Source organism: Colossoma macropomum, unplaced genomic scaffold, assembly GCF_904425465.1.
Source record: "Colossoma macropomum unplaced genomic scaffold, Colossoma_macropomum, whole genome shotgun sequence".
NCBI classification, from domain to species: domain Eukaryota; kingdom Metazoa; phylum Chordata; class Actinopteri; order Characiformes; family Serrasalmidae; genus Colossoma; species Colossoma macropomum.
The window spans coordinates 736,287-764,078 of NW_023495014.1; the positions used below are offsets into that span (position 1 = coordinate 736,287).

The window sequence follows — 27,792 nt, forward strand, 5'->3', positions numbered from 1 at the left end:
ATTTTTTCCGTCTGCCACAGCTGTGTCTGCCACTGTCGTTGCGTAAAGTCCCTGTTATCTAGTTTGAGGATCAGCCTCAACACAGCAGTGGTACCAATACAGTAGTGGCATGTGGTGTGTGTTGTGCTGGTGTAAGTGTATCAGTCACAGCAGCACTGCACTGCAGTCTGCCAACCAAAGCTATCCAGCCAGCAGTGGTCCAGAGGTCAGAAACAAGTGGTACAAGTTTTCTAGTCAAGGAAATACAAGCATCCAGGCACGCTTCACCCCAAACACGAGACCTGAACTACTCAATAAATCAATGTAAAGGCTTTTTAGTCCAGCCATGTTGTATGAAGGCTAAAGGCTAAAGGCCAAGCAAACACCAACAAACAAACTTTGGCTGGTGTGCCATAGCTATCAATGGTGGTTCGAGGCCGTTTGAAATGGGGGGGGCCCAGGCTGGGGCCAGTGGCTATGTTAGAGGGGCTAATCTCTTTACTTTATTGTGCAAAGCAGTCATTAAGAGGCAAAAGTCAGTGTTTGATATCATTCAACATTTTATTTATGCAGTTTTCAGTTACATTTTCACTGTGTTCTGTAAGCTTTTAAAAGGACTAAAATGTCTGCATGCAAAGCAATACGCTGAGTCAAGTTATTCAATCCAGGGCTGGATACTCTCCACTGACCAGTGTGCAGTCACCTTGGCTCTTCCCCCACCTGAAAGGTCTGGTTCTCTCGGACTTTCTGCACAATTATCTTTCTGTTTTTTGGACGAAGTGCAAATAATCATATATCAAATATATACAACTACAGAGCAGAAAACGTATGTCATGCCAACAGCTAGCTAGCTAATACACATATACGTAGCTATATGATGTACTTTGTAATGCAACACATTCTCAATAACACTAGCCTAGATGACTTTTAAATTTATACAACGAAACAATTTATTCACCTTAATTTCTTTTCTTCTTTCTTACTTTGGTGTGGCGCTTTGTCGCCATGTGCTCACAAAAGTGAGGAGACCCACTGCTCACTTAGGAGGCCGAAGTGTGGGGGGGAGGGCAAGCTTGGCCCCCTCCGGTCCCCCTACATACCTGTGTTGGATTGTTGGGATCAGAGGTGGAAATGGCCAGGTTTTAATGGGGGAGCCTTACTTTTTTTTTTTTGCTGGAAAGATATTCTGTCTGACATTCACTCTGGGGACAGCATTCCAGTGAGTTCTGGTCCATTTGAGCCCCTTGGTGGGGGAAACCAGAATGTTCTCTCATTTGGCTCATCACTTCTTTTTCCGAACAAATATATATATATATATCGTTGTTGTCAGAACAAAACCTCGTATCTCCAAAATGGTAACTTTACGGGAGAAGGAAAAAACCTACTTGACTTTTAATGTAAGTCAATGGAACCAGAATTTGTTCCAAGTCATTCTGGGCTGTTTATTTTGGTCCGTTCATAATAAAATTTACACGAGATGTAAAAGACAACAAGCATTTTCAAATTATATCAAAAACTGAAAATCGACAAAAATGGAGATATGAGGTTTTGTTCCAACAACAGCGATACATACATATATTTACTTATTTTGCCTACAGCCATTTAGCCCCATCTATTCACACTGAAGTTATAATGGGAGTTTAGCTTGTTTTGTGAATGAGGCACAAAACAGAACAGCCAATCGGACCAGAGCTCATTTACATAAAACTAATGGCACAGTAAAAAATATCCTGTTCTATTCCTTATTCTATGTGATAAAAAGCGGTAGAAATGGTCTTGTATAGATTAACTATAATTATATTTTTGGTACAGAAATCCATCCAAACCCACCCAAATGTCATAAGTAGAAGGAAAAAAAGGTAAGTGGGCCCTTTGAGACGGATGCTGCTGATGTTAGAATGTTTTTCTTTCTTTCAGGCTGTTTGCTGTGCTCTGGTCTTAAGAACAGCAGAGGAAAAGGGGTTTGTGCTCCAGCACCTGACAAACAGCTGCACTTCCTCAGATCACCTGTTTTGTTTCATTGTAATGTTCATGTGAATGTAATATGTACTTACTGTACGTCGAGGGAAGAGACAGATTTCCTAACAGAGAGAAAGAACGAGGGAAACGAGCAGGAGACGAGTGATTGGGTACAGTGTGAGCGCCAACACTGCTGTATTGACTCAGACTGCTGTTGACAGACTGATATTGAAGAGCAGCTCAGCTCCCAGCAGGGTGGAGAGAGAGAGAGAGAGAGAGAGAGAGAGAGAGAGAGAATGAGAGAGAAATAGAAAGAGACAAAGAGAGAGAATGAGAGAGAGAGAGAGACAAAGAAAAAGTAAAAGAAAGACCTAGAGATTGAGAAAACAGACAGAAAAAGAGACAAAGGAAGAAAGAATAAAAATTATGAGAAAGAGACAGAAAGAGAGAAACAAAAACAGAAGGAGAAATGCAGAGAGTGAGAGAGATAGCATGAGACAAAGAGAGAGAGAGAACTAGAGAGATACAGAAAAAGAGACAAAGAGGGAGAAAGTGGGAAACAGAGAGACAGACAGACAGAAAAAGAGGCAAAGGAAGAGAGAATAAGAAACTAAGAGACATAAAGAGAGACAGAGAATAATAGAAACAGAAAGAGAAAAAACAGAAATAGAGAGGGGCAAAGAGAAAAAGACATGGATAGAAAGAGAGAGAGAAAGACATTGAAAGAAAGAGAGAGAGAGAGAAGAAGGAAGAGTGAAAGAGGGAGAGATGGAGGGAGAGACAGAAAAAGACAGAGACAAAGAGAGAGACAAAAATGGAGGGAAAGAGAGACAATAAGAGAAAGAGAAATCTAAAGAGAGAGGGATAAAAAAGACAAAGAAGGAGAGAATAAGAAACTAAGAGAGAGAAAGAGAGACAAAGAGAGAAAGACAGAGGGAGAGATGTGGAGAGAAGAGAGAGTGAGAGAGACAGAGAGAGACAGAGTAAAAGAAAGAAAGAATAATGAGAGAGACAGGGGGAGACAAAGAGAGAGAAAGGGATGTAGTGAGGGAGAAAGAAAAAGAGACTAAGAGAGAGAAAGAGAGACAGAGAGAAGGATCAAAAAAGAGACAAAGAAAGAGAGAATAAGAAACTAAGAGAGAAAGAGAGAAAAATAAAGAGAGAGATATAGAAAACAGAGGAAGCATGAGAAATAGAGAGAGAAAAAATAGAGAAAAAAACAGAGAAATAGAGGGTCAGAGAGAAAAAGAGGAAGAGAGAGGCAGATAGAAAAAGACAGAGTGATAGAGAGACAGAGAAAAAGATATATATATATATATAGAGAGAGAGAGAGAGAGAGAGAGAGAGAGAGAGAGAGGTTGTTTGTGCAGATACAGTGATTGCCCAAGTAGTCCTAGTCCAATTTTCTTTTGACCAAGGCTCATCATCATCATCATCATCATCATCATCATGACTCTCTCTCTCTCTCTCTCTCTCCCCGTTTCCTTCTCCCACTCTCTGATTTTGACAGATATGCTCCCCCCAGGTGGTTTAGCGTGTGTGTGATAGCACACACACTCCCACCACTGCGCTTTATTGCTGTTATTTTCTGCTGCTGTCTGTGGGGAGAAAAAGAAATATGAGCGCAATAGAGAGAGAGAGAGAGGGAGAGAGAGAGAGAGAGAGAGAGAAAGAGAGAAAGAGAGTTTGTGTGTGTTGAGTGGAGGCATGGATGTCTGATTTGGTGGTTACTGTACTGAACCGGCTCCCTTAGGCAGATGAATGTAGTTCAGCCTTCAGAATTTGTGTTGAAAACTGGGTTCTCTTCTAATCACCAGGCGATTCTCTGTGTCAGTCAGCATGGTAATAGAGCTGCTGCCGTCCTTCTGCAATGTCGCCTCATCATTCTCAGCGTTCGTTCCAGTCCGCAGTGTCGCTTCCTTACAGTGTTACACAGATAATTAACCTCAATCAACATCCAAGAGCGCTATTCAATGTCCTCGCCTGAAGGGACGCTCAGAAGGAAACATACCCACAAATAAAATATATAAATAAATATCAATCTGATTAAACCTGACAGTGTGACCTTTTTCCACACACATGCACATTCGTAATGCATATTAATAACTCTCTAAAGAGCTACACTACATGGCCAAAAGTATGTGGACACCTGACCATTATACCTTTATGAGCTTTCTGGACACCCCATTCCACAACTATGGGTATTAATATGGAATTGCCCCCCTTTGCAGCTATAACATCTTCCACTCTTCTGGGAAGCGTTCTACAAGATTTTGGAGTGTGTCTGTGGGAAGTTGCGCTCATTCAGTCAATAGATAGACCACTGGAGTTCCTCCACTCCAAACTCATTAAACCATGTCTTTATGGACCTCACTTTGTGCTGGAACAGTAACAGGAAAGGGTCTTCCTCAAACTGTTGCCACAAAGTTGGAAGAATACAAGTGTGTAAAATGTCTTTGTATGCTGTAGCATTAACATTACCCTTCTCTGGAACTATGAGGCCCAAACGCTGAGAAACAGCCCAGACCATTATCCCCCCTCCACCAAACTTTACTGTTGGCACTATGGATTCTGGTAGGTAGCTTTGGAGAAAAAGCTAGTTTTGCCTGTTTTCAACCTAACAAATTGTATGTTTGTTTTTTGTTATATACAATTTACATACAACATGTTCCATATAAGATTATATATGTTCATTTTGAAATGTTTAGCAATTGTCTCTGCTGTTTGCATTCTGTCTTGCGTTTACCTACTACTCATTCAAATGCATCAACTTACCACCTAAAAAGAGTATCCTGTTCCTGAGACATGGAGCTCATTGCGTTTAAAGAAGAACTCCATTGGTTTTTCCACATTTCTGCATTATAACATCATTAAGAGTTTTGCTCACAGTGGTGGTAAAAGTTATTACACAAAATAGTTAATGTTAATTACGCTGCCTGATGTCTGATACTTTGTTTTACAATAGTTTTGAGAGGAAGCTTTGGCCTAAAACATACTTTTTCAAATTCATCCATGGCAGAGGGGTGCATGCAGAGAGCTGTAAGGCAAAATAGTTCCTGAAAAAAGATTCCAGATTTACCACTATTTTACCATCATCAGAATTACATTAAAAAACTCAGAAGGCACACGCAGGTTCACTGGTGGTTTTGGTTAGTAAGTAAAATGGCTATATTTGTGTTGCACAGATGGTGACTCCTGGTTCCTATCACCACCACTGTAAAGAAATCTGAGTCGTTAATTTTTGACGCGGAGCTGTGTTTGTGCTGCTGTGTCACAGTGTGTTTTAGACTGTCGCTAAATACTGATCATTAAGCTGTTGTATGTTGTCTGACACGCTGTTTAGACTGCAGCTTACATGAGTAATGAGTGAGCTTAACCTCAGCGGAGGACTCGGGTGAGACCAGGCATGTGTGTTTATTCTCCAAATAATAATTCTTTTACAGGGGAGACCATGCTGAGCAAGTGTGTGTGTGTGTGTGTGTGTGTGCATATATAAATTCTTCTGTTTTTTTTGCGCTGCGAGATCCAGTACAGAGCAGCAGTGCCAAGAAAACACACACATGCACATTTGTAAGACTAGATTTATGGCTGTGTTCCAAACAGAGATGTGCAGAGTGGTCTAAACCATACGCAAGAAAAAGTGTGCTTTCCTGGAAAGTACTTTTCCAAGAAACACCTAAACCCTTCACTCACAGTAGCCATAAAATGCAACATCAGTCTGTTTTGGAGGTCCCTCAGCTTTAGCACTATGCATTTTTCTCATCAATAATGTTGATGCAATAAGTATGGATGGAAATGAGTATGATTTACAAAACCAAAGGTGAACTACATTTCCATCTTTGTAGGGTAGTGAGCAAGTTAACATTTATAAAAGTGTTTTATTGTGTTTCACCCAGGCTTATTACATACTAAGACTTATTATTAGATAAGATTATTCAGTAACTAGAAAGACTTCAATGCAAACCGGGTTAATTTTTTTTATTATCAAATGAAGAAAGCTGCAGTTGTGCTGTTTGATTTTATCTTGGTATAGAAGGGCCTCAGGCTTTAGTATAGGGTCTTTGCGAGGTATTGCTTCTCCCTGTAGCACTACTAAGCGTATATTCTCTTCATGTTTTCCTGACTGTGTTTTTGGGCTGACTTTGTGTCTTTGTCTTTGCCCTTTTGAATCTGGTTGCCTGATATTGTTTGTTATGTTTGTCATTCTCTGTATTTTGGCCTTTTTTGAATTTGACCACCGCCTGTATACCGACTATGAGTACTGTTTGGTCAAAAATATATTTTATGTTTTATGTAATATATGTACTAGGAAATGCACAATGATTAATCTTTCCTGGTCAATTATTCATTCAAAAACAACCTCCATCAGTTTCCATTCTGCTGGTAGAATGGCTGCCAGGGGACCTGCAGAAAAAAGGTTAAACTAAGATACAAAAAGAAAATAATCTGCTATTTGTTACAAAAGAAAACTGCATCACATCACATTGATTTCGGGGAGAGTTCTGCAGCTACATCTGCAGATATGTTGGCTCAATCCCTCGCCCTCCAAGGGGTCAACTCATAGACTTCCCTGCTGATTAAAACAACCCAGACCAACAAGCAGGCCATGCTGGTCTGAGCTGGTTTGGCTGGTTTAGCAGCACACCAGCATCCAAAACATAACATATGCTGCTTATGCTGGTGATCAGAATATCAACTTCCATCATTGCTGACCAGCACACCAGCCACCAAAACACAGCATATACTGGTTTTGCTGGTGACCAGCCAAGCTGGTCCATGCTGGCATAGTTGAGCTAATGGCAATGCAACAACCCTTTAGATAGCATTGGTGATTCCCCTGAGAGGAAATGTCAAGGTTTATGCACATAGTAACAAATTGGGTATACTCCACATGTTGCATTCCATGCTGGTCTAAACCGGTTTACACTGGCCTAGTGTTGGTTTAGCTGGTCACCCAGCTTGGTCATGCTGGTTGACCAGCATACCAACATTCAAAACACAAACTTATGCTGGTTTTGGTGGTAATCGGTATATTAACTTCCATTGCTGCTGACCAGCAGAGCAACATTCAAAACACAACATATGCTGGCTTTGCTGGTGACCAACTATGCTGTTTTTTTTTTCTTTTTGGTGAGGTAGAAACTTTTCTAGCACTAGGCTAAATTGCTATAATGCTCATATATATATACCCGTGTATCACATGCAGTTGTAGCCCATCTGTTTCCATGCATGTTATGTTAGCCATCATCTAGGCCTTCATCAATGGCTGCAGCACCACTCTTGTTTGGATATTTTTCAGACATTCTTAACCTAACAAATGTGTAAAAGTTCCAGCAATGCTGCTGTGCCTGATGGTCTTGTATCAGTGCAGCACACACTATCACACTGTATGTTAGTATCTCTGCAGTCCACCACCCAAATCATATCTGGTCAACAGTGTTCCTGTGGAAACCATTACTGAATGGGCTAAAGGGAGGTTGACAGAATGTGCATGAATAGAAGGTAGATGGAGCTCATAAAGTGGTCATTAAGTGGAAGAACAAGATGTGTTTCTAATAAAATCCATTTAAGTCCAGTCTTGAATATGATTGCATTTAACCTCAGCTGGTGATATCAGTGTGTAGGCCGTGTTTAGCGTAGCTCTGTGTGCCTCAGGCTATGCTAATGCTGTGTTTTTTTCCCACGTAGCATGACTGGAGTTATTTTTGTGCTCTCCTTGAAGCAGAATGAATCTCTCCTGCAGCTGCTTCTTGACTTGACTCCACAAGTGGGCTGAATAAACATGTTTAACAGCATGGTTACTTACCTAAGCGTGGCGGAGGTGACGGCTCTACTGTAGCAGCAGCCATAGCAACAGCTGAGAGAGAGAGAGAGAGAGAGAGAGAGAGAATATTCTTCAATCTCTCAGCAGACCTGTCCTATTAGTCCCTTACAGCTTATCTACCAATTTCTGAAATGTTCAGCTGATTGGAAAGTTTAGGGCTTAGACCAGGATTCCTCCTTCACAAGGTAGGCCAAACATTGGTGGTGGGCTCTACCAGCACTACATGCACATCTTCTCTATGGCTGCCCTGGACGCTTGATCAGTGACTTGAATTTTTGCTAAATTCAGTGGATGGGTGACTGTGCTTGTGCTCCAGTCTAAGGTAGATAGATCAATTTAACCTGCCTAGAGCCTATACATGTCACCAACCGTGCACCTTTCCCAAACAACTGTCCCTACAATGAGGGTAATCTGTACCAATCAAACCCATTCTTTGTGTACAGATGATTTGGATAAACAAAATTTTGGACATCCAAAATCCAGGACTATCCAAGAAAATCCTGGACAGCTTCACACACAAATTAAAAACATTTCTACTGCTACAACATTAATAATTATTAGCACTGATAAGTGATGGTTTGCTGCCACTGCTATTTTTATTATTAACACATTTTCATCTCCCTTGTTATAATTGCAAGGCCTGCCATCCCTCTGATGTTTTTCACTTTATTAGCTATCATATATGATTCTTTTCATTTTGGTTACTGGAGTTAGATGCTGAAATTATAGGAGTAAGTGAGTGAGTGAGCTATTCTCTGTTATTTGTTTTCACTTTAAGGCTGCTGATTAGTGCTTAACCATTTCTTGCTAGTTTGCATGAATATTAAGTCATGGCTGTCTGGTTTCCTTGCCCTGTAGCGTTTTTTAATGTACCTCCAAAATACTGGGTAATATTACGGCATCTGTCATGACAGCATGGCACTGTTGTATTACTGGACATAATCTGTCATGACAACACATGACAGCATATGACATCTGCCATGACATGTTTATGGCATGATTATGTCAATGTACGTAGCAGGGCTTAAGTAAAGTGATCAAATACTGTAACTTGTCCTGTTGTGTTATTTATATCACTGTATAATAACATCACTGTGTTATAATAACATCTACCAGAATTCTGTTACATGTATTAGAATAGTTGATCATCCTAAGGGTAGAGCCTGGAGCCTCTCCCCTGCTGGCTCTGCCTCTGAATGGAAGATAAAAATGCACACAGTAAAACAGAACAAACAGACTTGTCTGAAATGGCATTGGACGTCCATGTCCAGTTAAAGTGCGCTGAAGTTCAGTGATGGCCATAACAAAGTGCCACTGCAGTCATTAAAGAACAATATGCAGAAATACGCACTTAAAAAAGATGGTTCATCGGTAAAGGGAGTGGTTCTATTTAGAACCATTATAGAAAATGGGTTCTTCTGTTGTTACAAGCTTGACATCCTAATAATAACAGAACCCTTTTTGATGCTATATAGAACCATATTGAAAAAGATTCTATACAGAACCATTTGCAACACATTCTCTATCAGTCTCAGAAACATTTTGCCATGCAAAGACTCCTTTAAGCATGGAATGGGACTATATAGAACTTATGGTTCTAACTAGAACCATTCTTTTTACTAAGGAAATCTTGAAGAACCATCTTTTTTAAGAGTGGACAGTGAGTAGTGCATATTGTATCTTGAATATCATCACTGTCCAGTGTAAGTTAATGTAAATAGATTTATTACAAGCAATTTCTGAGCATTTCTATTGGTCCATCCATCATGAAATTTGTACACAATACTTGTTTTTTTGGTTGCACTGCAAAAGAAACAGCAGTAGCAGCCTTTTTATACATCACAGTGTGTCATGTATCAGAAACCATGTATCAGAAACCACATAAGCAGGTTAAGTTGAGATTACTGAACAATTTGACATGGATGTAAAAGATTTAGACATGCAGTTTGCACAGTGCTAAACTGCTGGCTGTGAGTTTCCATTACTTGTTAGCTACATTAGCCTCATAGCTTCAGTGCAAACTTAGGACACCAAACACATCTCAGTTCCTCAAACAGATTTGGGTAGAGGGGGAAACCTGTATAAATCTGACCCGTCACTATAAGTTGAATTTAATTCTAAGTTAAAGACAAGGTGAGCATCTACACAGCATCCAGAGTTGGACCATAAAATGGTGTTACACTTAAATAAAGAAATAAACACAACTGATAAGGATCATGCAGTTGAACATGCACAGCCTTACAAATAAACACCATGCATCTGTTTCCTAAACAGATGTTAATCTAAGTCCCCATTGCGTCGTGTACACCCAAAACGACACTCAGTCACATCTGTCATGCCTCTTCACAAGGTGTGTTGTATAAACAGAGCAGTGAAAGCCTTTTTTAAAAGACAGTAAGCAATCACAGGCCCACAATGCCCTTGTGCAAATAATTGACTTGGGTCAACTGATAGATATTCTAGCTTGAAAAAGACACTGACTGTAGACAAGCTATGCATACAGAGAAAGCCCCACACCCTCCCACTAAAGCTAATGACAGAGAGAGCGAGAGAGAGAGCGAGCGAGACAGTGAATATATGAAGCACAAAGGCCTAGTCTGGCCTAGGTGAATGACAAAACCAATTGGACAATTCAAATTACAGCTTGGGTACTTCACTGCAGGGAGAACGAGAAAGAGAGCATACACGTGTGTGAGAGAGGGAGAGTGAGTGTGTCTATGAGTGCAGTGAAAAGAGACGAGAGGCAGGTATGAAAAGGCCGAGACCTTGAGACTGATGAAAGGCTTTCAGCTAACACAGAGTGGCTGCCAACAAGAGAGTGCCAAACACTGGAGTGTGTGAGCGCGTGTATGTGTGCGTGTGTGTGTGTTTGGGTCAGAGGTTATTGTATCCCACTGCACTCCGCACAGCACTCTTATAAACCCGGTTGCACCCCCTCCCCCAAAGAACACTGGGCTGCCTGGATAGCTTCCATCCCGTTCCCATGGCAACGTGAAGCGTTTGAATGAGGGGGTTGGCAAAGGCCTCAGTGGACGACGTAAGGCATTGCTTACAGTAATGATTTACAGTTACACTGTAAAAAAAGATTTTCATATTCAAAGTGCTATAAAACTACAGACAACATTCCTATTCAGGCCCTGAATCCTGTATAATAAATCAAATGTAAATGTGCTCTATAATTAAATGTAAATTTCATGATGAATGGACCAACAGAAATGACCCAAAATGACTTGGAAAAAAGTGGAGTATGTTTTTACCTGTAAAGTTCTTATTTTGGAGATACGAGGATTTGATTGCTGCTGTTGGAAACCTTGTGTCTCCAAAATGGGAACTTGGGTAAAAACATACTCTGCTTTTAATGTAAGTCAATGGAACCATATATATATATATATACATATATATATATATATATACATATATGTGGATAAAGATGTAAATATTAAATAATGATTTTGTATTTTTGAAGTATTCATATAATTATAGATTCATATATTAATATTAATTCATATAGCTTTAATCCAAGCTTGTACTCTATGTGGCATTCAATCATTTTTATTGAGTTTAAATAAATTTTTTGACCAGATTGTTTAACCATTTTACACACATGAAAGGTAACTGTGTAACTTACTTGTATCCCGCTGCTCTAGATTCTACAGCAGACTTGTAATTTAACCTGATTTTGAAAACGCTGTTATAAGCTGAGTTTGCCTGTATGTGTGTGTTTGTATGTATTGAGTCAATCTGTCCTAATTGCAAGCATGCGTTCGCATGTGTGTACAGCCGAATTGCACTGTTGACTGTTTATTGAAGTATTGGCTTGTCTTTAGCAGTATGACCCTAGCTGCCCTTAAAGCACTGCCCTATGACCTCTGGCCATGGCTCTGTGGAGGTCAAACTCTACCTGCTCCCCCGCTCTCAGCTCTTACAGCATGTGGAGGGCATGAAGAATGGATGACCTGGAGCTTACGCTTATCCTTCCAGTGTCAAGAAACAGCAGTAATTTTGAACTACACTATGGGAATCCTCCACTGTGCCGCCATCTTGAAATTTCTGCTATTTGGCCCTTCCAGGACACCACTTGGTTCATTTGCTAAAGGCCAGAGTTTGGGTTTTTGTTGACAATGTAACTTTTGCACCAAATAATACATGTGGGTGTTCTTCGATTGGTCAGAAACTTGACAGGGATATTTTCACCTATCATAGTTTACAATTCAGATCTATCCCTCGCTTTTAGTATTGATAATATGTATTATCATACCCACTGTTACATAGTAATAAAGACGCTTAACGTTTACATGTATCGCAATCAAAGTAATAAAAATAATTTGATTCAATAACTTGATTTAATTATGCATCAGGATGCCAATGTCCAGCTCAACCTATCAAAAATACAGTCCAAATAAAATGCTTTGCTAGTGCTCATGCTGCAGGAATAATACAAGCATCTAGAAACTGTCAAATGTTAAAACAAATAGATTATGTGGAAGTGCAGCTCTGAGAAAAGCATTCTCTTGTGTTGAAATCTCTCATCACGAACATGCGTTCCCACCAGCAGCAAACTGTAAAAGTGGACCGATTTTTGGCAGACCATGGTCAACACGGTTCATTTGTTTACCGAAGTGCAGGTAGAGAGTTCACATCTATCAAAACAGACCGCACCAAAGAAAAAATTTGTTTGGTCCCTACCAAACAAGGTAGGTGTGGAAGCAGCCTAATGTTGCCTTCTACCCTGCATGCATTCTATGCTAGTCTAAGATGGTCTGGTACTGGTTTAGATAGTCACCCAGCATGGTCATGCTGGTTGACCAACATACCAACATCAAAAACACTACATATGCTGATTTTGCTGGTAATCAGCATGAAGCTTCCACTGCTGCTGACCAGCATACCAGCACCCAAAACACAACAAACGCTGATGAATGCTGGTTTTTTTCTGGAAGAAGTCGTGTCGGAAACGCCATATTTATGAGATGGGTGCACATGAACACCATCACAATGCTGTATTTACTCAGACTTTTTAAAGAGCCCCGAGTTTCAGAGTTGGGGCATCAACTAAAAGGCAATGACGGCCAATGATAGTTGTATTATAAACTGGTTGTTCAGCAGCCAAAAAACAGCACTGTAGGCTAACATCACCCACATGTGAAAATACAAAGATAACTGATGATTCTAAACAGAAAAAAACATTACTCATTTCATTAGCATCCTCTGCTTTTCATTTTGTTGCAGTAATCTAAAATAAATATACACTTTTTAATGACAGAAAAAACAAACTAAACACAAAAGCATTATTCCCAGCATATCTATACTGAAGGTTGTAAGTACAAACGTCTGGGGAAGAACGCAGCAAAAGAACAAAGAACCACACACTCCCCCAAATGGATGTATGCCTTTTTGTATATCCGCAAGTCCATTCCCAAGAACTGCATACAGTTTGACACAGTTTATTTTTATTCAACATCTGATTTACGAACAAGACAAATTATCGTCTTCAGCTGTTTGAGTAATCCTTTTCTGGAGAATCCCATCCACAGACATGAAGCCCACCAAACATCTCAGGAAATGTGTACTGATCTAGACCTAAACAGCGCTTATACTTTTTGACTGAAAGCCATTGATTTGATGGCTGCGGTCAGCAAGCCTGCAGAAAACCAGGCAGCTGTAATATTGTCCCAATCAGACCGAGCCTGCTGGAGCGTGTCAGGGCATGTAAGAACATGACTGGCATTCAGGCTCCTTCCCGCTAGCAAACAAGCACAGCTGCTCCCCCTCCCCTCCCCTGCCCTGCCGGCCGGACGCTCTGCATTCAACTTAATGCTAATGTCTGGCCCTTTCAAAAAGAATGATGCGGTGTGTGCATGGTTCGGTTTAGTGGGGGTTTTGAGGAAAACAAAGGAAAATGAGAGGTTAGATCTGTGTCGTATTTGTACATTTGAGGGTTTAGGTAAAGGATAAATAAAGCTAATAAGCTAGCTGGTATGGTTATGGATAGCAGGTGTGAGTGGATTGATATCAAATTATTTTTTAAGCAGTAAATGTCAAAAATGTGAAAAGGTTATTGCAGCATATAAATGTGTGGGATAGGAGCTTCTTTGTCTTCCATGCTTTCCCTCTGGATCTCATGCACAACCATAACTTGCTGAAAAATCCAGCTAAGACCAGTTTTTGTTGGGAGCTGGTTTTAGATGGTCTAAACTGGTCTTGGATGGTTATTAGTTAGATTCTTGCTGCTCTAAGAAGGTCAAAGTGGCTGTTCAGATGGACATCCAGGCGGACAAGGCAAAAATCTATCCTATGCTGATCAACTGGTTAAGCTGGTTAAACTGGTAGACCAGCTTGGTCATGCTGGTAGACCATCAACCAGCTAAGCTGGTATACCTGGTTGACCTGGCCAAGCTGTTTTTTTCCAGCGAGGCTGTAGAAATCAGTAGATCAGTAGAATCAGAAATCAATATAAGTATAGGGACAAAGAAAAACAACATAAGCAAGCCACCAGAACAGCTTAATAGACCTTGGCATAGATTCTACAAGACTCTGGAACTGTGCTGGAGGGATGGAACACCATTCTCCCAAAAGATATTCCCTCATTTGGTGTTTTGATGATGGTGGGGGAGTGCATTATTTTACACATCGTCCCGAAATCTCCTATAGGTGTTCAAATGGGTTGAGACTGCTGAACTGTAAAGGCCACAGCATATGATTTACATAATTTTCATACTCATTCAGTGACCTTTTGTGCCTTGTGGATGGGGGCATTGTCATCCTGGAAGAGACCACTCCCATCAGGATGATGTTTCATCATGGGATAAAGGTGACCAGTCACAATAACTTTGTATTGATTTGCAGTGACCCTTCCCTCGAAGAGGACAAATAGACACAAATCATGACAGCAAAAAGCCCCCCTCCACTGTAGGGGTCAATCAATCAGGCTTGTACTGCTGTGTTGCTCACGCACTCACCTACTTGTGGAGGATTTTGTGAGGTTTATTGAGGTTTTTCCTTTAATTTGTCAACTGACTATATATATTTTTGTTCAAACCCCTACATGTTGCCTTTTTAGGTGGCCCTTTTATGTCTGTCTTGCCTGCAGCTGATGCTAAAAAATAAAAAAAATAAATGAAACACCTGCGAGCCAAAGAGAACAAAGAAAGTAAAAGAGTTAATGAAGCAAATAGTGGATTTTCAGCTACTGAAATGCTAACACTTTCACTGCAGGCCTGACTGGACTAGCAAGGTGGCACTTGTTTTCTCACAAACTCCCCTTTTATATGAACTACATGCAGTCATTTCTCCAAAACAATGGATCTCCGCTCAAACCTTCCCTCACAAGGTCAATATCACTCAATGCAAACAGAAATAATGGGACCCACTCTTAATCTCTGAGCCAACTTGTAAGCAAAATGAACGTTTATTATATTAAGAGTACGGGCACAAATGTGCTAGTGTGAGATAGCAGAGCAGCTAATACATCTGCTACTGTAGACCGTCTTAATGAGGCATTAATTACAAGCTTATCTACCGAGCAGGACGAATGGCTTTGTTTTTAGAATTTGTATAGCTGCAGACTTAATTAAGTGGAAAATGGACAAAAATGACCACATAAATTAAACAGAGAGCAGACTGTGACCAGAGCTAGAGTTGAACCCAAGTATTCAATCAACAGCACCCACATGAGGAAAAAGCACCCCACAGAATAACAGTCAACCAGCAGGAGCCAAAACAATGTACCTGTAACCATACTAAAACAATAAAGTGAAGCAAAATATGTACATAAAAACTATGTAACTGGCAAAGAACAAGATGTCTTCTTTAGTTTATCATTGTGGAATGCCATTTAATGGAGTATCCTGCTCTAGAACTGTGTTGTCTGTTGTGTTTTGAGGTAACCTAGCTTAGCATCGTATCCTTCAGCCTCATGAGTTTGACAGAATCCCTGATTTTCTAACATTTTCATGTTTTCATTCATCAACGTGATGTTCTCTCGTTAGAACACCCAGCACATATTGCATAAATACATCATACAACTACTGGAAATCCCTGTGGGGTCAATCGCTTCTGACTGCTAGCTTAGCAACTCTCTATGGGCTAATACATACAACCAAGTTAGCGTCAGTGTACTTCTCACCTCAGTTGTCTAACAAATTCATAAAGAAAACAGACATTCTGTCTTAATTCAGCACAAAATGGACACCACAGACAAGTCTTTTTACCTTTTCAGCCAGAGAAAAGAAGCCAAACTCAGGTAAGGTAAACTGAGGTGAGGCTAAGTAGCTTTGATAGCTTTTAGCTTTTAGCTTGTCTTCATCAGATGAGTCACTTCTGTTAAGTAATCCATTCTCTCCACTGTAATAATGATTTAACAGTTACTGCAGTTAAACAGCTGTAATACAATATTCATCCTCCTAGCTGTAACGTTAGCTATCTGCCTTCCTACTGAATTTGCCAAAAAGTGATTTTTTTGATCTTTACACTGGAAAAGTGCACTCTAGACTACTGCGGCGCTACTATAGGGCGCAGGTTATCAGTAGCAATAGTTAAACTATTCGTTTTGTCCAGACTGGAGTGACTCTTTAAGCAACCTTCAGCACTTTTTTAGCACTGGACGACACGGCAAAATTAAGAGCCAGCAGAGCTACATTTAAAAGCTACTGTCAAAACCTATGATTATAATCATTTTTATTCAACATTTCCAACACTGAGCTGCACTAAACCCAATTAAAAAGGCCAAATTGTGCTCTGTAATGAAACGTAGTTGTTCAGTGTTCTTTAAGTACTGATGTGATTACACATATTGTGTAGTAATTTATCACAATAATGATAAATATTGTCAAATTGCCCACCTCTAACTTCACTTCACATTCTTTTATTCTTGCATGGTCAACATCATTTCAACAGTAGCTGTAGTCTGAAGATTACAGCTATATAACACAAATAATGCAGGCAAAGTGAAACCAGTACAGTCTCTACATAACAAGAACTGACTTTAGGTACCGTTGTCAATCAAGAACCAGTGATAAACAGATGCTACTGGAATGAAGACAGTGCACAGTATACTAGTTTTTCTGAGTGTAATTGAGGCCCTGGGCTTAGAGTGCCCTCTAGTGGATTCACTAGAAAGCACACCTTTTCTAGATGTCATCTAAAATACATAATAAAAATAACACCACTTCTATTTGCAATGCAGGGGCAAACAGGAACTGAAAAGATAGCTTTTTATCATACATTGCCCAGTAGAGCAGCATTAGATGGAACCACCAGATGCCATCTAACCACTGGAAAGTAATAGCTCTCCACCCTGCCATCTGGACTTCCCCCAGTCTGAAAGTGAGAAGTGGCAAGAGTAACTGAAATGAGGTCCTATCTTTGATAAGCCTGCCTATTCAGGTTCTCTACTAAGTTAATATTTCAGTCGTTAACAGTTAGAGGAAATCAATAAACTTTACTAGCTTTCTTTCACTGTTAGCTTTGTTAAGCATATTTCGGCGAGTTTCTCAGAGTGTTTTCATGTAAGACCAGAGGTCACTTAAAAAGTCTCCTTTATATGTAATGTTAATAAGGGTAACATAGTGGTAAATTAAACAGAAAAAGTTTTCATTGGGTACTACATATCAATGCCTTAATGCAAAACTATTGAAAAGCAATGCTTTGAGCATCAGGCAGCGTATTCATAACTATTTTGTGCAATGGCTTTATGTGAGGTAGCTTTTTGAGGCAATAAAGGAGAACTCCATCAGTTTTGGGAAAATAAATCTGTATAAAGAAATGGTTATATGGATATATACAAAGCCATTCAGAGTGGTTTGATGTGAAATTCTCCAATCTAGAGAAACTTGTTTACAGTGGTGGTCGTCTCAAGAGTTTAATGCCTCTAAAAGCAATCTCACAAAAACTTAATACAAGGTTGGTTATGAATGAATATACTGCCTGATGCCTGAGACAATGTTTCATGATTTATGAGTTTTGAGATGAGAGCTTAGGCTGCAATTATGTTGCTGTTGTTCTGTATGTTGGTTTAGAGAAGTCCATTCATGGCAGAGGGTTACATGCAGGATGTTGTAAGGCTAAATAGTCCACAAAGAAAACTTATTTTTTCAGATTTAACACTCTTTTACCATCATTAACACATAAAACTGAGAAGATGTGTATGTTCACTGGTGGTTTTGGATAGTAAAAAAATGGCTATATTTGCAACCCCTGGTTCCCATCACCACCACTGTAAAGAAATCAGAATCTGTAAGTTCCTGCAAATAAATCGTTTCACAACAAACCACTCTGAATAACTTTGTTTCCATCTCGGCGATTAAATTATGCAGAGATTTTAAAAATTAGGTGGAATTCCTCTTTAAATGCTTCAGATGTCTGGTTCCTATCACCACCACTGTGAACAAGTTCTTCCAGAACAGCACATTTCACACCAAATCACTCGGAATGTACTTGGTTTCTTGATGAATGATTGATCTTAATGATGAAATTATGAACAAAATTTGAGAAATTGGCGGAATCGGCCGATAATTATTCACTACCTACTATGAAAATGTGTCAGATATGTACAGTATGCAACACACTCCTGATCAACTTAAATGTTTTGTTGATCTCTTAAGTGAAAATCAGTTAACACATCCTCCACAGGGAACCTGAATATGACATTTTTCTGCACAATTGTTATTTATTAGTTTAATGTATTTGAAAAAAAAATCTAAATATAAAATATAAAATAAGTGTTCTTTGTAGAGGTTGTTTTAACTTATTTTCACTCAGAAAATCATCAAAACATGCAATTTAACCAAGGATAGCCACATTTTTGCATACAATGGAGAGGAATTGAAGTGTAACAGTATGAACAAATGCCCTATATGTCCTGCCTTTGTGCTATCTTTCAGTCCATCTGCTCACACCCATAAACCATCGGTCGCTTTCTTCACCCTCTCACAGAACAGGTGGCTGGAGAAGGAGGGGCCGATGACTTCAATACAAGAATCTGTAAGAACGTAACACACATCTCTGTAAGCATCCTGTGCAGATTCACAAGCTTGTAATATCCGCTTCCTAACACTCAGATCACTGCTACTGTAGTCTATGCGCTGAGTGCGTAAAAGGTCCTGTCTTACAGCCACTAGCATCTCCAAATCTCTTTGTGCAGCGGCCAGTGCAGATGAATCGCATGTGCCATGTAACTTCACTTGGGTCAATTCACCTGTACTCACTGCTTGAGCTGTCACATGATGCCCGCCCACACATCTGTCCCACTCCCTTTTGTCCATCATCTGAATGTACATGTATACGTGAGTGTCTAGCCATAACGACACAGTTTCTTCTGTCCTGTTTTTTTCTTCCACCACCGATCTGGAAGGTCCGGCCTTGTCTGGGCTCGGCTGCATGTCTCTGAGGCTTTGGGCACGACTGAGCAGATCTTTCCGCAGCTCTCGGAAGGCAGAAAATGGACCTTCTGCTGAGACGAATCCCACTTTGGTCAGGGAGGGCTTGAACCGCACCGACTTGTAGGTGGACCTCATGCTCGTGATCAACGTCGAAAGGTCAGGGAAGAGTGACAAATCCATGTCAGCGTAAGCATAAAAGGTGACCTACAAAAGTCATGGACAAAAACATGCTCATTAATTACTTCAACCTACTTTGGGAGAAACAATACTTTTCTCCCAAAATGTGAATCAAAATGTGAATGAATATTATTAATAACAACAGCCTTGACCAATATATTACACTGACCAGCCACTTCATTAAGTACACCTCCATATTTCTACATTACCTGTCTGAAGTTTCTAAGCACCTCAGTGTCACTGCTGGACTTAGAATAGCCCACAGACAGATGAGCTGTCATGGACCTACAAGGTAGGTGTGTCTAATAGAGTGGACAGTGAGTGGACACAGTGTTTAAAAACTCCAGCAGCACTGCTGTGTTTGATCCACTCGTACCAGCACAACACACACTAAACACCACCACCACGTCAGTGTTACTGCAGTGCTGAGAATGAGCCACTACCCAAATAGTACCTGCTCTGTGAGGGTCCTGTGGGGGTAAAAGAGGGCTTACAAAATATGCAAAGAAACAGATGGACTACAGTCTGTAATTGTAGATCTACAAAGTGCACCTATATCATGAGTGGAGCTGATAAAATGGGCACAATAGATATAAGGTAGATATACTTGATGAAGTGGCTGGTCTGTGTATTTTTGCCCAACTTTGTTGACAACTTTGGGAACTTTTTGCAAACCTCCACCCATATCAGAAATTTTCTTCATAGTTAAATAGTTAACCAGGCTTATAACATACTAAGACTTATTATTCAGTAACTACAGGGGCTTCAATGCAAACTGCTTGAGCTATTAGGTTATATAACTAGGTTATAGAACTGTGTAATAAAACTTTGTGTCTTCTTTTTATAGTTCACAGTAAGTCATACTGTATCCGAAACCATATCGACAAGAAAGTGTGACCTTAATGAAGAGCTGGTAAAAGTAGAAGAGCAAAAGTAAAATTACATGTTTCATTGACTTTGTAAGTGAAAGTAAGTTAACACATCCTCTACAGGGAACAGCATTTTTCTGCAAATTTGTTTAAAGTATGTTAAATTCAGCATTAAATGCATTAAAATGTGCAGAAGTATGTTCTCTGTAGAGGGTGTGCTAACTTATATTCATGTTGAACTCAAAGACTAAGTGCGCTTTCACACTTGGACTGTTTCCGTGTTTCAACTGGTCTCCCAAGGTGGTCTTAGTACAGTTTGTTTGTGCTTCGTTTTGTGGCCAGATTGATTTGTGCACTGTGGGAACACAACGGCCCCAGTCTGTTTCATGTTTAAAGAACATCAAGACCCACCATACATATATAGCTACAATGTTTGAGTCCTTTGTAATCTTCTAAAATACTACCATGCAGAGTTCAACCCTCTACTCATGGTGAAATCATTCTAATACATGGCCTTGAGTGGCTTATTGCTTTTATAAAATGGCAATATAAAAACAAATATAAAATGCAGCAAAATAAAACACAGTGTACAGTAAAAAACAATCTGATCTGTTTTATGATGAACTTGAACTACACTACCCATAATTCAGTGTAACCTAGGCGGTGTCTAAGTTGAGATGTGAACAAATGGTCTGAGATTTCACCAATGCTAAAAATGACCAGAAAGAGAACTGAGGCCCCTTTAAAATTTGCTAACACTGTGAACACAAAATGCACTGAGGGCAGTTGCTACTGGCTGCTTTCAGGTTCACTTTAACAGATCAAAGTTCAGTTCATTTAAAAAATGTACAGGGATGTGGGAAGTGGGGGTGCTGAGGGTGCTGCAGCACCCCCTGATTTCAGGACTGCCACTGTTAAAAATAACAATAATAATAAAATGTTCTGAACTTCACAATAATTGAAAATTTAAGCTCAACATGTTTCATCATCAGCACGTGCTAAAGGATAACATTTAACGCCACCGTGTGGCCAAATTATAAAAGGCAGATTTTTAAAAGAGCCAAATTAGGCAGAAAACTAAAATTTGTTTCTTAAATTACCACATATTGTTAGATTACAACCGTAACAATCAGGATATTTAAAATCTGTTGACAATTTCAAAACATGAACCCTGTTTATCTAATTGTACTGAATAAGCTACTCAAATCATCCTACATTGACATTTGGTAGCAATTATCAATTCAAGGCCCAATTTCTCATAGCTGGCTTACTGAATTAGCAGGCTAATGCTTATGCTTCATTAAAATGGCTATAGCCTACTTTGTTGCCTCACAAATTCCAATACATCAGTCACGTTTTTTTTTGTTCTGTGATCTCAGCTTTGCTCAATTTACTTTTAGTGTCAATAGCAGGTCACATATATTTTAATAAGAACACAATGTAAGGTGTTCGCAGTTAACTGTGGCTGCAGCACAAATACTGTCTGTAATAAAGGATCCCTACTTGATGAATATATAGCCGACTGAGGAATCTATTTTCATGAAATACTGTCTTGAGTTAGCAGGCTTTGTAAAAAAAAGGTTTAAAAACAGATAACTAAAGCAAACCAAATGCAGACTGGATGCAAAAGTGGAAGTGAGCCTTTACTGAAGCATACCCCGTCATGAAATAGCACCCATGGGAATTACCCACAGTTATGCTTTTCACACTATGCAAGCTATTTAAGGTGGCTATCTAAGATGTGAATGATTGGAGGAAAAAAATGTACACTTTTACAAGCATTTGGATATCACTGAGCTGTGAGAGGGGACTGCCAACAACCGCAGGCTCAACTGGCACACCAAGTTTCCACTTCTGGACATGAGATAAGATGGTTTAAGACAGTGGACCCACTTTTGATGCTCAAACTTTGCCTTTAACTTACAATGTAAGAATAATTTTCTTATCATTGACATTGTTGACCGAAGGAATACTACTGTGATTAGGCAAATGCCTTTCGAGGTCTAGATACATGTCTGTATTTTTAAAATATTTAACAGAGACATCTGATTTGTTGTATTTACACTCTGCATGTATTGTAGTAATACTTATGTCTTACTTCATTTTTAAGTTTTGACTGGAAACGAAAGGGTCAAGGCCTTAAAACGGAAAATTGTGGTATCTGCAAGTGCGAGTTAAGTGAGTGACCCTGATTGTTTACGGCTTCAGGAGCTGGACAGAAGGCCTTACTTTAGATAAACTACAAGCATCATCTGGAAGTGACAGAAGAATCAACCAGTCACATTTTGATCTTTACAATAAAGATAAATCAAAACTCTAGGCTAGTGGTCACCAACCCTGGTCTTGAAGATCTACCTTCCTGCAGAGTCTAGTTCTAACCCCAATCTGCCACCTCTGCACCAGCTAATAACCTTCCTCAGAAGTTCCTGATTGGCTGGATCAGATGCATTAGTGTCATGTAAAGTGGGGGGGTGTTAGATGCAGGTTACAAGTACAAGTTGCAGGAAAGTAGATAGCCAGGAGGAGTGTTGGTGACCACTGATCTTGAGCAGCGGTCACCAACCCTGGTCCTGGAGGTCTACCTTCCTGCAGACTCTAGTTCCAACTGCAATCTGTTCCAGCTAATAACCTTCTTCAGAAGTTCTTGATTGGCTGGACTGGATGCATTAGTGTTATGTAAGGGGTGTTATCTCAATTGCAGGTTGGGACTAAATACTGTGGAAAGTAGGTCTTTTAGGAGGAGGGCTGGTGACTGCTGATCTAGAGCAGTGGTCACCAACCCTGCTTCTGGAGATCTACCCTGCTGCAGATGTTAGCTGCAACCCTTATCGACCCCACCTGATCCATCTAATTATTACCTTCAGGAGTCATTGATTAGTTGAATGAGGTGTGTAAGTTTTGGATTGGATATGCAACCTGCAGAAAGGTAGATCTCAAGTAAGAGGGTTGGTGAACACTGCTCTAGGCCTTCTGGAGGTCCTAGATATGTCACTAACTAAGATAAAGAGCAGCAGCTGAGCCAAGATTCACTTAGTTGTTAGAAATGGAAAGCAGCTGAGGCAGCTCTATGTCAGGGCTCTTCATGGGAAGAGTCATTTTAAAACTGCAACATACTGTAAAGTATGTGTTACAAGACTGTTGCAAGCTTGAAATAAAAAATACAGTTTCTTTTACAAGGTTCAAATGTCTGTGTCTAATCTAGAATGGTCAAAAATGTTTATGTGCACCAGCTTTAGAGCTAACATACTACTAGAAATCCCACTGAGGTGCAAATCAGTACCAATCGTTTTCCTATTTTCTGACATTTATGGCCTGAAATGACAGTCACGGTTCGCCAATGGCTGATTCTTACCTCGAAGAACAGATATATGGTATAAATGCATGAGCCCCATACCTACCTCTGGAGTAAACTTGTAAACAGTAAGAGGATATTCTTCATCAAACTCTTTATCTTTCAGCATTTGGTTACACTCAACCACCCTGTCTGCATCTGAAAATAGCAAAGAGCATTAATGAAGCATTCAACAAAACTCGATTTCTCCAGCAAAATCCATATTAGGTCTGAAGAGTGCTGGTTCAAACATGGTTTCCCTCAAGAAAACTGCCGCAACTTCATAATAGAGGGAATTAGGTCCTGGCGCTATCTCACTTTTGTGGAAATATTTCAATATTTGTGGAAGCACAAATATTTAGATGTTGACAAAGTTATTTTAGCTGTCCACCACGGCATAATGGAATTTAAATGAAATCATCATATGCCTTGGTGTACTGACCTTGCCAGTTCTCAAAGGTGATGAAGGCCACGCCCTTAAGATGAGTGGGGTACTGCACCTCCTTCACGTCCCCTCCTTGGCTCCTTGCGCTCTGGAAGTGGATGGTGAGTTTGTCGCTCATTCGCTCACTGGACAACACGTCAGGAACTCCGGCGACCACCACCGTCCTGCTCCAGTCAGAAGAGCCTTCGCTGCTCATCATTGATACATCACTCATCACTGAATTGTTTATGATGACGCAGGTCTTAGCATACCCAGAATCTGAGGCTGTGTTCACACAGGAGGCACAGATCTGACTTAATAGTGCATCTGATTAGACGTGGCATCTTTTACGGGAGTCTGAAAGGCAAAAAACACAACCCTACCATGTGTATGTGGTCTAAACTGCAATGTTAGAGGTCCTTAACACACTATATGTTCAAAAGTGTGTGGACACCTGCTTATCCACTGTTTCTTCTGAAATCAAGGGCATTCATAGGGACTTTGTTCCTACAGTAATGCTACTCTTCTATGGAGGCTTTATGCTAGATGTTGGAACATTGCTGTAAGGATTTGACTGCATTCAGCTACAAGAGGATTAGTGAGGTCAGGTACTGACGTTGGATGCAAAAAGTAGGACAGGACAGAAGCTGAGTTAATTTTTTTATTTTTTATTTTTTTTATTTTTGTTTTTGACAGAGGAGTGCCTTGTTTTTTTTTCTACAACTATTAGAGTATTCCCTGCCAAGGAGCACTTTTATTATGTTTTGTTGGATCTTCCAAGCATCACAGACATTTTGTATGGAATTTATTTTAGTGTATTGGACTGTGCTCTGTCACCAAAGATAACATAGTTCCACTGCTCCACAGCCCAAAGCTGGGGGTTTTTATACCCCTCTAGCAGATGCTTGGCCTTGTGTAGCAGTTCCAGGGTGTCTCATCAGGGGTGGATTTAGTGATTCTGGGGCTCTTGGCAAAACACAGGAATGGGCCCCCCTGGATGCACTTTTTTAGGTTAGTTGAGGCTCTGGGTGCCTGAGTGGCGCAACAATGTACAATACAAAATGATACCTTGGCAAGAATGAAAATGAAATCATCTCAAATCAAATCAACATATTTAATACTCTTCATTTGAAGATTGTGGCAAGAACATAGTAAGATTATTAAATGTATTTCTTGTATGTACTTTTTTTTTTTTTACATATTTTAAGAAACATCGCTTGTAACAAGCAAGTGATCTGCCAATATAGTGTGATAATTTGGTACAGAGTAACATAAAAGTAAAGTAATGTGTAATGACAACACTGCATCTATATATACTCATAATATATTGTGCCTATGCACCACTCTATACCAATTTAAAAAAACTTTGGATTCTCAAACTTCTCAAAACACAAAATGGTTAGCCAGCGCTGACAGCAACCACTGATTCATCTTTTTTCTATGTCTTATGACCGGTGCTATAGCGCCAACAAAATTCAAGTTCCTGCTTCAACACAAAAACGCAAAAGGCACTCTCTAGAGCCAGTGTTTGCTTTGTTCGTGCTGGGCTACTGTAGAAACATGGTGAGGCAACATGGTGGCTTCAGAGCCAGTTCATGAGGAGCCTGGCCACCTATTCCCCCCGTTATATCGAAAACAGGACTGCTAAACAGCAGAGGGCGCCCGCGAGTGAGTCCTCAACGAATGGGAGTAAATGGCGCTCAACGGCTAAAAATGAAAAGTTAAAATAGTTTCTAATCACTCGCCCAGAACGTTTCTTTAATTTTAGAAAGTAGAAGCATGTATTTCACTAAAAAAACAAAGAAATCTCACCAATATATTTCCCTTTTTCTACAGCAAACAGGTTTTGGGCAGCGGAAGGTGGACATTAGTGCTAGAGCGTGATGACTGATTGGCGAGCGGAGCAGCTCATTGGCTGTTCGCGCTCACTGACGTCATGGACATACATGAGGTGCCGTTTTAAACTCCTATAACTCGAGTTTAAAAGCTCTTAAAAATATAACAGCAGTGTTTTATGCTTCTCTGTGTTCAGGAAATGATTGCATTCTTTTACATTAAAAATGTAATTGAATTCGCTAATAAGAAAGGGTGTCTAGATACATTTGGACATACTGTGCGGGTATATATGTGAACTTTTGCAAGTTTTAGTTGAACACTCGTGGTTTACACCTTGTCTATACGCTCAAATAGGACGTACAGTAGCTAACTAGGTTAGCTAATCTAGCTAGATTACGTTATTACTATAGCGACCAACCACAACACAGATCAGCCTGCCTGAGCGGTAACCTGACCACTTCGCAAAAACAATGAGGAGACCGACTGCAGTGTGAATGTAGCTCAACACTCCAACTGCAGTCCGTATTTAACCATGTAAGTTAGGGAGGGATTAGAGGTAAATACTCCCTCTATAAGGCTTATTTTTCGATTCATTTCGAGGCTGTAGGTGTAGCCTTCTCTAGTCATACACTGAAGGTGTAGCCTTCTCTAGTCATACACAAAGACGTTTTTCCGAACAGACTAAATTCCTAACATGAAAACGTACATTACTATTATTAAATTAATCCAGTTAACGTTACTGCTACAAACTCTGTATGGCCCGAACACGGTTCACAGCCTTTTCTTACCCAGTGCTGTCTGAGAGCTCCTCGTTTGTGTGTATCTGACTCACGTAGGTTAACGGACTAACGCGAAAGTAACACGGATCTGGGAATTGTAGTCCTATAACCGATTGCGCAGGCCAGTGGAGACTGGGTGTAAAACTACAACGTCCACAATGCAGCAGGGCATTTCGTTTCGTTTTCGGTTTTGATAGTCTATAATGTATATAGAAGCCGTACTCAACAGGTTTACAAGCAAGATGAAGAAAATATGTTTTAAAACACATGTTGGCGTAGCGTAGTAGAGATTAACCACAACATAAACAACAAAATGAATTAAAAAAAAAAAAAGGGAACAGGAGAGGGCACTGTTGCCTTTGTATAGCGCTTTATATACAACGCTCAGCCATAACATTAAAACCACCACCTTGTATCTACATTGTCCATTTTATCAGCGCCACTTACCATACAGGTGCACTTTATAGTTCTACAATTACAGACTGCAGTCCATCTGTTTCTCTGTATGCTTTGTCAGCCCCCTTTTATCCTCTTCTTCAATGGTCATGACCCCAACAGAGCAGGTATTATTTGGGTGATGGATCATTCTCAGCACTACAGGGACACTGGTGTGGTGATGGCATGTTAGTTTGTGTTGCGCTGGTGTGAGTGGATCGGAGAGCAGTGCTGCTGAAGTTTTTAAACACTGTCCACTCACTGTCCACTCTGTTGGACACTCCCATCTTGTTGGTCCACCTTGTAGATGTAAAGTCAGAGACAGTGGCTCACTTGTTGCTGCACAGTGTGTGTTGGCCATCCTGTTGTCCTTCATCAGTGGTCATAGGACACTGCTTTCCTGGATATTTTTGGTTGGTGGACTATTCTCAGTCGAGCAGTCACACCGGGGTGTTTAGAACTCCAGCAGCACTGCTGTGTCTGATCCACTCGTACCAGTGCAACACACACTAACGCACATGCACCACGTCAGTGTTACTGCAGTGCTGAGAATAATCCATCACCCAAATAATTCCTGCTCTGTTGGGGTCATGACCATTGAAGAAGAGGATAAAAGGGGGATAAGATACACTGAGAAACAGATGGACTACAGTCTGTAATTGCAGAAATACAAAGTACATCTATATTGTAAGTGGCGCTGATAAAATGGACAATGAGTGTAGATACAAGGAGGTTTTTTTAATGTTATGGCCAGCATTGGTTAAATGGACAGCATCCTCAGCGGTGCCACAGTAGTCTTTA

The 27,792-nt window shown here is 40.1% G+C and overlaps 1 protein-coding gene across 4 annotated transcripts; it reads right to left on the minus strand.

Annotated features, from left to right (window-relative positions):
• Window positions 1–6,988: 6,988 nt before the first annotated feature.
• Window positions 6,989–26,620, minus strand: LOC118800915 (RNA-binding protein 43-like). Of its 4 annotated transcripts, none has more exons than XM_036561082.1 (5): window positions 26,566–26,620; window positions 23,960–24,298; window positions 23,585–23,676; window positions 18,625–19,344; window positions 6,989–7,795 (listed from the first exon to the last, which is right to left on the minus strand). In XM_036561082.1, the coding sequence occupies exons 2-4, from the start codon at window positions 24,174–24,176 to the stop codon at window positions 18,652–18,654; spliced, it is 1,002 nt and encodes a 333-aa protein (XP_036416975.1). In that variant the 5' UTR covers window positions 24,177–24,298; window positions 26,566–26,620; the 3' UTR covers window positions 6,989–7,795; window positions 18,625–18,651. The 4 variants fall into 4 exon arrangements, with proteins under 4 accessions (XP_036416975.1, XP_036416977.1, XP_036416976.1 ...); XM_036561084.1 differs by lacking the exon at window positions 6,989–7,795 and having other exon boundaries at window positions 18,489–18,740; window positions 18,967–19,344; XM_036561083.1 differs by lacking the exon at window positions 6,989–7,795 and having other exon boundaries at window positions 18,489–18,740; window positions 18,957–19,344.
• Window positions 26,621–27,792: the final 1,172 nt, after the last annotated feature.

Excerpts from the sequence above, each read along its gene's own strand:
- LOC118800915 (XM_036561082.1), bottom strand. The coding sequence starts at position 24,176 with ATGAGTGATGTATCAATGATGAGCAGCGAAGGCTCTTCTGACTGGAGC. Across the intron at positions 23,677-23,959 it reads CACCTTTGAGAACTGGCAAG|ATGCAGACAGGGTGGTTGAG; the intron begins GTCAGTACACCA and ends TGCTATTTTCAG. Across the intron at positions 19,345-23,584 it reads TTTACAAGTTTACTCCAGAG|GTCACCTTTTATGCTTACGC; the intron begins GTAGGTATGGGG and ends TGACTTTTGTAG.